The sequence below is a fragment of the Aulostomus chinensis genome, chromosome 10, assembly GCF_037954235.1.
Source record: "Aulostomus chinensis isolate RoL2024-O1b breed Wild chromosome 10, RoL_Achi_v1.0, whole genome shotgun sequence".
Taxonomy (NCBI): Eukaryota; Metazoa; Chordata; class Actinopteri; order Syngnathiformes; family Aulostomidae; genus Aulostomus; species Aulostomus chinensis.
In genome coordinates, this window is record NC_141329.1 from 18,437,240 (window position 1) to 18,449,028 (window position 11,789).

Consider the following 11,789-nt stretch of genomic DNA (forward strand, 5'->3'; position numbering starts at 1 on the left):
AGAGAGCGGGAAGGAGATCACACAGACACACACATGTACACAAAATAACCACAGTTGGGCATATAGACACAGACACAGACACAAACACACACACACCCACACACATACACACACCCACACACATATATAGAGAATAACCACATTTGGGCATATAGACACAGACACAAACACACACATACGCACAAACACACACATACACACAAACACACGTATACACACACACACACACACACACACACACACACACACACACACACACATTACATGTACATACTGAAATAGATCAGACACAAGAGGCTGAGTTTATAGACCAGAGCTGTTACAATCAGTTGTAATAATCTCAGGACAGAAGTTGCATCTTGTATCCCAGGATACACACACATACACACACACACATACACGCGCGCGCGTGCACACACACACACACACATACACACACACACACACACACATACACACACATTCAGACACCATTCAAACACAGATAGAGCCAGAGTCATTACAGCCTGCAGTGATTCTAATGAGAAGTGAAAAGTATACAACCAGCCCATTAGAGAGGACTGCTTCAGAGAATAATATTAATCGTCATAACAAGCATCCAGGAGTGAGCCGACAGCATCAACCTCATTCACCAACACACAAACCCAGGCCACTTTGCTCCGAAAGAATGATTGCTATTTTGGCGGCCCAGTGCTTAAAGTGGCAGTGGTAATTTATGCAACTGACACATCCAGTATGCAAATGTGTGGCCGGGGTGTGGGGCGTCGTGTGTCGGAGTGAGGAGAAACCAGCCGCCTGAATGTCGGAGAACTAAAGTGCAATTATCAGGCTATTACGGCGGGAGGACGGCTGGGAGGGAAGAATCATACAGTTTTTCTGGAGCGTTAATTTGATTTCTATCAGCGCCGTTCCCGAAGTCTCCCTTCCTCTTTAAAATGCCAGAGGAGAGCAGACATATGCAACATTTCTTTGTTTTACCACCACCTTCTCACTTCTAAATTCTCAACCTCTATTCCCACTTTTTTCAGTCAAACCTGTCCCCCCACACTTCTACTCTCTACCCTTTAATCCTTGAAGCATCGTCTTATCTTCCTGTTACTCTCGCACAGCTTCCTCCTGCTCTAGTACAAATTGGGAGGTTACATTCCTTGCATTTCCTGTCAGCTTTTGTCTCTACAGCCTGCATCACCAACATCACCCCTGCAGCATTCTGCACCCCCCAAACTCCCATCCCCTGGGTCCCCCCTCAGGCTCCATTCATCTGTCAAAAGGGAAGCAAGAGAGCCATCTGAGGTTTATGAGACATGTGTATGTGTGTCCACGTGTGTACAATCTTAGGAGTTTGCTTGGAAATGTAAGTCTGAGAGACTTAACCACATGGAGTAGAGCCTTCGCAGACGTGCCCAGGCATCATGTTTCTATGACAACAAAATCTAAATAATTTGTCAGATAGACCAGCTGGGCTCCTCTGTTTTTATTATCTATTTATAACTTTTCATATATTTTTGTTTACTATGAGCGTCAACTGAGTGATGCTTACCCTCATACTTTTTAATGAATCAGTCTAAAAAGAACAGTGTCCCGTTTAGGATAGTTTCTCAATACATGGAGATAAATGACAAGTTTCAATGATTGGTTGCCTGAAAACAGTGACAGTGACAACACCAGAGTCTTTCTGAAAATAGACTGTAAAATTGAGAAGTTCCAGAGAAAGATGCTGGCTACAGAGTTTCTTCTCACGGCAACACACTCCTGCTTCCCACTGGAACTACAACGTGTGAGCTGTGAAACCAACACAGCACTGAAATTCTTTTGCATGTTTTAGTCACTGACAAGGCGAATGAATAGTTGATTTGCTGTGAGAAAAAAAATAGTCAATAAAGCATTAGAAATGACTGACAAAGTTACATAATAACATAACAGGAAAGAAACAAGCAGAGAAGAGATGTGGGTGCTTTGGTTACCTGCAGGAGGTGCGCCCCTAGGTGCTGCTCAAACATGTCGGTGGCCAGAGAATGAGACGAGCGTCTCACTGCAAAGAGAAAGAGCACACATCAGTTAGCGTTGGACGTCAGCATTCACACTGATAAAGCTTAGTTTAATGATCATCAATAATGCAAACAAACTTCCATATTCAGAAGACATGACAGCAATGATAAAACATGATTCCAATATGAAAGGAGTATTTAACGACTCCTGGTCAAGATAATAACTCAGACAGAAAGTGTGGTTTGCTCTGTTGAGATTAGATGCATGCAGTGGAGACAAAACATTTAATTTTAGATAAATCAAATACATAAGGAAGAGAGAATGATTTGTTTAAAGAAGCTGTCCAAATGTACAGGTTCACAAAAAAATACTTCACAAATCTGTGTCTTTTACTGTTTGTGCAGAAAAAACTATTATAGCTGCCACACTGAAATGATTAAAACATCACCTACTAATCTCATTAAAAGTCATTAAAAATTACAGATAACATGAATGTATGAATATTTCTCATTTCACACTTTGATTTGAAATCTCCACTACTTTACGATAAAGTCTGTTCCCACTGGCAGAGCGGAGTTCTACATTATTCTTGTACTTGCTGAATTTTACACCAGTCAGCTCCCCCAAATTTTTTTGATGTCACAAATCATTCTAGTTGTACCACCTCTTAAAACTATTTACACCTTCACCAATAAATGTGAAAATAGTTCTTCCATTGTCAAACTCCAAGAAGAAAAACACATCTTTGACTGGAGGTGGACTCAAATAAAATGCTATTATTTATTAAAGAAAATCGCAGCAGGAAAAGACGGAATATGTTTTCTTGTACATTTGAATAAGGATGTTAGTTCAAGAGGTGAAAAATCTCAACGAATATAGCTCTTTAGTCTTTAAATATTTGCAGGGACATGTAAGAATAACTAAAGTAATACCATAAAATCGTGCATCGCACATTCAGTCTGCTTTTTTTGCAGCTATGATATATTAAATTTTATACAGGGTGATTTGTAAATACGACAAGTTCAGCAGTGGGGTTTGAAAATAACATGAAACAGAGAGAAACTTGAACCAATCATGATGATAAACAGAGAAATCGACCAACTTGGTTGTGTGTCTCCAAAAAAAAAAAAAAAACAGTGAAGGAGGGGTGCTACGTGATGCACACCACTCAATCTCTACCAGACATGCAAACAGACACACACACGCACACACAAACGCACACACACAAACGCACACACACAAACACACATACACACTCATAGCGTCTGCATCGCCACTCTTAATGCATCCCAAACACAAGCTATCAGAGCTGCTTCAGTGCCAAAGTGGTGCTGTTTACCAAGGCAATTACAATACAAATAGAGTTGGAGGTGGTTAGGCAGGGGGAGGAGGGGGAGGGGGAGATAGGTATGAGAAAAGCAGAAAGGGTGAGGCAAGGAAAATGAGAAAACACTAAGGGAGGTGAGAGTGATCACTTTCTTCCAAGGGAACGCAGGCACCAGGGGCCGCAGTGACGTGGAAGATTAATTTAGCAATCAGCCGTATTTACTGTTTTATGTTAAAAAAAAAAGGAATATGTGACGTGCGCACCTGCAAGTGTGAGATTGCAAAAGTGAGACCATATGTGAGAAGTAATCTCACTCCAACAGGGCTGCTTTTGAACACTATGTCCCCTATCCGGCTGAGACAAACTATACTTGTTTGTGTGTTGGTGTGGTTGGTGTGGAGGCAAAATGCATGTGTACAAAGCATATGAATGTGTGCATGTGCGTAAGTCAATGTGTGTGACTTTAGGGATCATTGAATGTATGTGTGTGTGTGTGTGTGTGTGTGTGTGTGTGTGTGTGTGTGTGTGTGTTTGTGTGTATGTGTGTCACTGCAAGGCTGAGGGAAATCAATACACGTTATGACAGGAAAATGAAAGCACTGCTCTGGGTTACAACTGAACACAGAGGGAGGGTCAGAACACACACGCACACACACAAATATATATCACCCAGCTGCCTGCCTGTGATGTGGGTCCGGTGTATAGAGAAGGGACGCATTCCATTAGAGCTATAGACACACCTCAGGAATACACACACCAATGAATTCTCATGCACAGACTACACAGTGGTAACATACCCTCCGATTGAACAGCACAAATTCCCGTGCGCATGCACACGCGCGTGAACACACACACACACACACACACACACACACACACACACACACACACACACACACACACACACACACACACACACACACACACACATATAAATACAGAGTTGCTGGACAAAGCCACAATGGCATTGTGAGATTGGGGTCCCCCTGTGTGACAGAGTGTGAATATAAATAAGGCAAGTCCATTCAGGGCTATGAAAGGGGGTCTGGTGCTGGGACCCTTCAGCCTAGCCAGTCACTGCCTGGAGGGGGATGGGGAGCTCATTTCGCTCTCTGCCTGCCTGTCAGTCTCTCTTGTGGGGCTAGGATGGAACTGCAGCGCTGGGGAGTCTGGAGGAAGCAACACTGATCATGGTCACATGAGAATGAATCAAGAAGGACACACAAGTGCCATTATTTTAATTTGTCATACAAATAAAAAGATATTCATGGTGTGTGTGTGTGTGTGTGTGTGTGTGTGTGTGTGTGTGTGTGTGTGTGTGTGTGTGTGTGTGTGTGTGTGTGTGTGTGGGTGTCCTGACTTGCATGCCACAGATCCCAGGAGGAGTGGAGGTGATGGTGGGTGATCAGTAGTGCTGAGTAGTGTCAGCAGGGCAAAGGAAACACTTGATGTGACATGAGGCCGGGGTGGGGTGGGGTGGGGGGGCTGATGGATGAGTTTAAACACACAGTCACACAAATACACAGAGGACCATTTATTAAAGACTGCCAGGGTACAATAGGGCGGCCAGGAAACCAAAACACTGGATGTGGTGTGTGTATGTGTGTGTGTGTGTGTGTGTATGTGTGTTTGCATGCACAGTCAGGCACATGTGAAGAGAGAGAGGGAGAGAGAGAGAATCTCACAGCAGTATCTTAGCCTGAGAACAAAGATTCTTCTGTAGTGGTGATGTGAACTACTTGTCCTGTGTGTTTGTGTGCCTTTCAATCCAACAGTGTGCCTTTAAATGTCAACTTTTTGTAAAATCTGGTTAAATCAAAATGATTTCATCTCGTCTAATCTAATCTAATCTAATTTTGTGGGTAACAAATGGGCCATGGGTTTTGTAGTTTGAAGTGCTGTGTTGGTCGTCATGGTTTAAATATATAACGAAAAAATTCCTCATTATATGATTTGAATGAGATCATTCAGTATATCCTATCAGGAGTAAAACAATTCTACTCACTATTTCATGCTAAGATATAAGAATGTGGCGACATTATGGAGTGGAAAGGAGTGGAAACAAACCCAGGTGAGTTACTTAGAAGAAAAATGGAGACAGACAATAACATGAGCTGTGCTTTGTACACCTTCTTCAGTCAGTTTACAGACTGGTTTTGATCTCACCGATGACACTTTTCATATTACGCATTCACACAGTTTTGCTGAGAAATAAGCAGTGCATAAATCTAAATAACGAGACTGGAGAAAAGTCTTTTATGTACGGTAGGTGGACTGAGTTTGGTCAGAAAATGTGTCCAATTTGTCACAGAGGTGGTCTCTGTGTGACTCTAATTCCTTGACATTAAATCTGTGACGGTCCAGTGGTATATGTTGTTAATTCACTAGCATTATCATTATGGTTCAATTCATTTTATAGTCTGATTTTATGAGTAATTGATAGGTGGCAAAACCATGCTGTCCCTATAAGAGGTTGAAAAAAATGTCTGCTGAATAAATTCATGCGGCACTGTAAATAAACCTTAATTTAGCTTGTTGCGCTCCTGTGAGATGCAGACGGTTCTCAGCAAGCAGGCGGAACTCAGCCCAACACCAGCAGCCATGACCCTGCCGTGGACACACACATTTTCTCAAATCTGCCTTCACTTGTCGCTTTCAATTTGCAGTCAGCAGCCTTTCGACCTGTGGTTCATCTGCCGTGTAAGGAGGAGAGCTTTGCCTCACTGCTGCGTCAGTCACAACTGTACACCACTCCGCGCTGACTCAATTTAAAAGAGCAACACTTAACAGAAACCAAAGTTGATCAGTCAGTGACAAACCCGTTTCTAGTGCCGGCCCATTGACCGTCCAGCTCCAGACTGAGACTTTCAGATGTCGTGCGTCTTTGAGTGATACTTTTTTATTGTTTTATTGCTTATTCAAACTTTATGTATGCAATGAACAAAATTGCTAGATGGAAGATGTATTGCATGGTCACTGTGCATTGCTCTGTCGCACAACTCGTAGCCAAAACTCCAAAGGATATCTTTTAGGTTTAAGACTTCCATGTGGGTTTTAACTCTTGTAGTCACAAGAGAAAATTGTCTAAAATTCATACCCGTAAAGCCTTTTATCTGAGCTCCGGCCCTATATGGACGAACACTTGCAGACAATTCAACGATAAGAAAATGTGCAGTATTGTAAAAACGACGGTCAGTCAGCATAACAAAAATCTTTGTTTCTATTTTGCTTTCTTGCCCAGTCTGTAGTTTAGTCTCTACAGTTGTTAATATGGCCCCAAATATCAACAGTCACTTTGGTCAGGGTGAAATAAAAGCCAAACCAGGAAAAAAAGTTGAATAAAACAAGAATAATCCTTCAACGTGTGAATAGTCAAACAGATCACGCATGTGGGCTTTTCACTTTAAAGATGCCTGCATTCCAAACCAGGAAAATAAATGGAATAAAACAAGAATAATCTTTTGAAGTGTGAATATTCATTTATATTATGCATGTGGGCTTCTCACTTTAAACACGCATGTAATATGTGCATACGTGTGCACCTGTGATCTTTGATCACTCTTTACTGTCACACTCTCATTTCATTGGCTTCCCAGGACTCTGCTGCAAGGCTTAATTTCATTGTGGGAATAAGAAACAGAATAGGACAGGTTGCGATCGGACACATTAATTATAGTCTGACTCGCGGGTCAATTCTTAGGGTCTCCCCAGCGCTCCAGGAGAAGAAAAGATAGAAATTTCATTTTAATGATTTTCATTATACCTCTGTCTAATACATAATTTAGTCTCAGTTAAGTTCATGAGTAATGGTCGTGCACACACACACCTCAACATCCTCCTACCTATATGCACGCATATGTACACACACTGTCTCCCTCCCCTCCCCCACAGTGTCAACCTTTTTAACCAGGTTAGGATGTTACCATGGAAACCAAACAGATAGCAGTCACAGTGGCTTTCTCTCTCGTGTCTTCCTATCCATCTTTATCTCAACTTTTGCCCCACAGCCGCAGTTTCACCCTTTCAAAACAGGAGCCTGATCACCTGCCACCTTGTTTACTACCATCCAAATGTGACGTTTTGGCTGTTAGACAGACATACAGAGGAAAAAAAGAGTGACCCTAATCGTGGCGTCCCTTTCTGGCGCAATTATCTTCTCACTCTGACATCCATCCCTCCCTTCTTTTTCCTCCATCTCTCCCATATCTCTCTGTCTGTGCTCCGTCATTCCCTCGCTACTTTTGCGGTCGAACATAATTTGAGTGCAATTAACTTCCCTTAAAAGCCTCAGCTGCTTTTAACGCTGTGAATTAGAGGGGAGGCAGACGCATGGAGAAGAGGTGGGGAAGACAGAAGGGAGGTGAGGGAGACAGTGGCAATGAAAGAGAGGGGAGAGGGAGCGAGTCGAAGCAGAATGAAAGTCAATGTCACAAGCGCTCGGCAGGAGAGAGGTGTGTTTGACCTCACTAACAGAGACGGTAAAACACTTCAGCTGGCCCTGTTGCTGGCAGTGACTTGTCATTGTACAGTACCTTGTAAAAGAGTGGGGGGTTCGCCAGCTGCCATATTGCACCTGTTAAAGGTTAAGTTGCTCAGAGAAACAATGAATGTGATTAAAAAATGGATCTAAATGCATTTTTCAAAATCAATTTTTGATCCAGTGCACTTTATTATTTCAAATGTACTAAATGTGTAACCTTTAATACACAATTTGGACTTTTTACAGCAGATCTTTCTTTTCTGTTCTTTCAACATGTCAGCCTGGTTGGTATTATATCTTGGTATCAGATTATATGACATCAACTGTAAAATTTCATTTGCATCTATTCTTATACCCTTAAAATGAAAATGATTTCGTCTGTGAAGTTTTTTGTGCTTAACAACCCATTATTATTTGGAATAAAATTAGCATTCTCAGATAAGCCAAACATCTTTGAAGGAGAAGTAAAGGAAAAGAAAATTACAATTCAAACTTTACTTAAGTTTTGAAATGATTATTCCGGCAACTTTTAACATGGGTCCAATTTTCCAAACTGTTTGTTTTTCAGTGGAGACAAAACATCATTAGAACTGGTTGAATACTGAAGAAGAAAAAAAACCTGGGAATTTGAAATGGCAACTGAAGAGTCCAATGCAGGATTTGTCCACAACAGAATCCATCTACTAAAAGTGCTGGTTTTGTAACCAACAGCCTCAGATTAAGTGTCTGACCACATTACTAACAAGTGACAGATCTCAGAACAGTTACAGCAGGAGTTCGATACACAGCTACACTGAGATGTCCAGTAAAAGAGTGGAGCAGATTGTTGGAGTTGTGAAAGTGCAGCTCAAATTTTGAGACTGAAATAACAACCCGTGTTCATGTTTCATGTTCCTACATTGTCATAAAGATTTATACCAGTACTGTATTATCTTCAGGGGAACAGGGACATAGTGAGGTTTAGGTGAGTTGTGCAACACATGGATGAAAACACGAAAGAATGAGTGGAGTTAATTGTTATTGATTGCTATTATGTTAACCAAGCAATAGTACACACCAAACACTAGACTCTCCATTGAGGATCGTTTCCATTTTTTCGTAATTCTAATAACAAAAATGAGTATTTCTAGCGGACGCAGATTGACAACAGACAGATTCTAAAATCTCAGATATTCTTGAGACTTTTTTTTTATTTACCTACAGTATAATGTTCTATTTCAATAATGCTCTGATAGCAAACATTTTCATTAGATCCAAAAAGAAGGGATGAAAATATAGAGTGGAGGAGGAATGAGACATACTACTCAGAGGTAGGTTACTGTGGCATTGTTAAACGTCTGGTTATCTTGTCTCAGTCACTGGGATGTTTGAATGGGTTTTAGATTTCACCCCTGAAATAATGTGTGTGGTTCAACGTAGCTAAACTACATCAGTAAATAATGCACTGGTAGATTTCTAGTCATGCGTCTGCAGACATCTTGTGAAAGAAAAAAATGAAAGTTTATTTTCTGCAGTGATCAAAAATCAAATGTCAAATGTGTACACACATACATTTATATATATATATATACACACACACACACATATACATGTATACATATGTATGTATATATAAGCATACATATATAAACAGGCAGACACTAATTTATATTGAATCTAACATAACTTACTGCAGTGTCCACTCTTTCCTGTGGAATAAATGCTGACTTCTGAAATGTTTGCATTCACTTTTCCTTCCAGCTGTTGATGTAATACTTGTCTGAGTGTTTGACCACTTGTGTGTCTTGTTGCCTCAGACTGCTTTTTGCTGTGTTGATGTGGTCCCAGATTTATTTGCCATAGCCTCAAACATAAGGCTATAAAAAGTAATAAAATTCTATAGCTATTGTTTAATGCGACATGAGATAATTAACCTAAAAGGTCAGGGAAAATTAAAAAAAATAATAAAATAAAACTGTCCTCTGAAGCAAAATTTTCTCAATAAAGACAGGAATAAAACAAAGGGACAGAGTCATTGAGGATGCTGAGTAAATAGGCACAGACACAAATAAAGACACACAGTGAATGGGAATGAACAGCATGGATGATTTTACTTTTTCTCCTTTCCTTTTAATTTGCTCCTTCCTTCCATAATCTGTCTCTCTCCTCCTTCTCCCCCCCATCTCTTGCTCTCTCAATCTCTCTCCCTCGTTCTCTCTGTGAAGGTCATGCAATTGATTTTCCTCTGTCTATTCATTTTTCAAGACTGGCTTTGAAACGTGGGAAGCAGACAAAAGCCACACGGGCCCCTCCCCTCCCCTTCACTTCGTCCCTCTCCTCTCCTCCAGCCTCTACCTTCCCTCTCTCTCTACGCTACCCCTCGCCTATCCAGACACCCCTTGGAGAAGAGGGAATGTGAAGGAATGCAATCCCACCCCCACCCCCACCTCCCACCACCACCCAAACTCCTTTCCTTGCACCTTCCTTCCCTCTTTTATTTCTTCTACATTTGTGCCTTCCCCTCCTCTCCCCTCCTCTCCATCCTCTCCCATTCAGCTAGGCTCTGACCACATTCCACTAACGGAATTAAAGTCATGCATCACACTTAAAACCCTGCCAATGCATTGTGGGTAGGCTTGTTCAAACTGATGTCCAAATTAGCATCGCATTTTCAGCCTGGGTCCTGCTGAGACTGTTACCTGCTTGTAAAAATCTCTGAACATTTAATAAAATACTCAAGATATTACTTAATCTGACAGAAGACGTACTCAAGATAATTCACAATGTAATACCGGCTGTCCTGACTGTACCTGCTACATGCTGCAATCTACTAGTATTTGTCAAGTGCCTCACAATTTTCCATGACCTTCACATAGCAGCTGTAGCATTCTGTATATTTACAGCTATAGTTCACATATGTACAAGATGTAGAAGCAGCGTTCATCGCATTTTCTACCATACTTCCAGTTCACAGGACTGCTCACCTTTCTAAATTGCAAGTGTTTTCTTACAAGGCCAGGAAAAGCCTGCAAGGTAACAATCCAGCTTGTGTGGCATCGTCAAGGCTGCACTTGTGTGTAAGTGTACTGTATGGACATCATTCAGACATTGAGATTGTGCAGCGCTGCACGGTTGATTAGATATTGAAAGATCCCAATGGATTCCTCCATAGCAATATATACTTTCAATGGCTTCAGTTAACGGCTCACACTGTTTTATGAGCTCTCTTAGAGGGATATGTTTGTTTTGCACTGAGCCACCGGTGATAGTAAATGTTAAAAGATCTATTCACAGGACACCTCAGTAATTAATACATATGGACTGAAATGTGTCCATCATATTGAGGGTCAAAAGGTACAAGTTATACAAGTTTCTGATTTGCAAGATATTTTAAACAATAATGTAGATTCACTGTGCTCAGGACAAAGAACCCAGTAAAAGTCTCACACAATATCAATACTGATTGGCTTATCTGTCTCTGGGGCTGAGGGCTAAAAACTATGGAGATATTTTGGACAGTCTGTAGGCTTCCTGTCTGACTATCAGAATGTCTCATGGTAGTCCAGACAGCTGGAGCTTTCCAGTCAAAGTATTTTGTACGTACTTCCTCATAGTTCCTTAGTTAGTAAATGGCTTTTGAAAGGAGGGATTGGGAAAGAGGTGGGAAGAAGAACCTTAAATTTGTTAATAGAATTTGCCAAAAAGGTTAAAAAGTTAAGAGTCCAGAAAAAAATTATATATATATACACACACACACACACACACACATATATATATAAGTGCCTCTGTCTGTATTCAGACATATGAGCCAAAAGCTGAGGTGTTTTCACAGCTGCCTTGTCTGAATGGATCAAAGTCAGGTGTTTTTCTGCTAATGTGTTTTGTTTGGGCATGACACCAGTGATCGCACCTCCTCTAGAGGACTTAATCTCAGTTCAAGGTTAAAACCCGATCCAACTCAACAACCATACAGTACTTCAGTTTGAGCTGAATGTCTCCTGTATGCAAAGTGTG

At 41.1% G+C, this 11,789-nt stretch overlaps 1 protein-coding gene across 1 annotated transcript in view; it reads right to left on the bottom strand.

Moving 5' to 3' along the window:
- The window catches only part of npas1 (neuronal PAS domain protein 1), a 40,022-nt gene that overhangs the window by 14,039 nt on the left and 14,194 nt on the right, over positions 1–11,789 (bottom strand). The window contains exon 4 of the mRNA XM_086215186.1: positions 1,965–2,032. Coding sequence (XP_086071312.1) covers positions 1,965–2,032 — 68 coding nt within the window. The remainder of the gene's footprint in view (positions 1–1,964; positions 2,033–11,789) is intronic.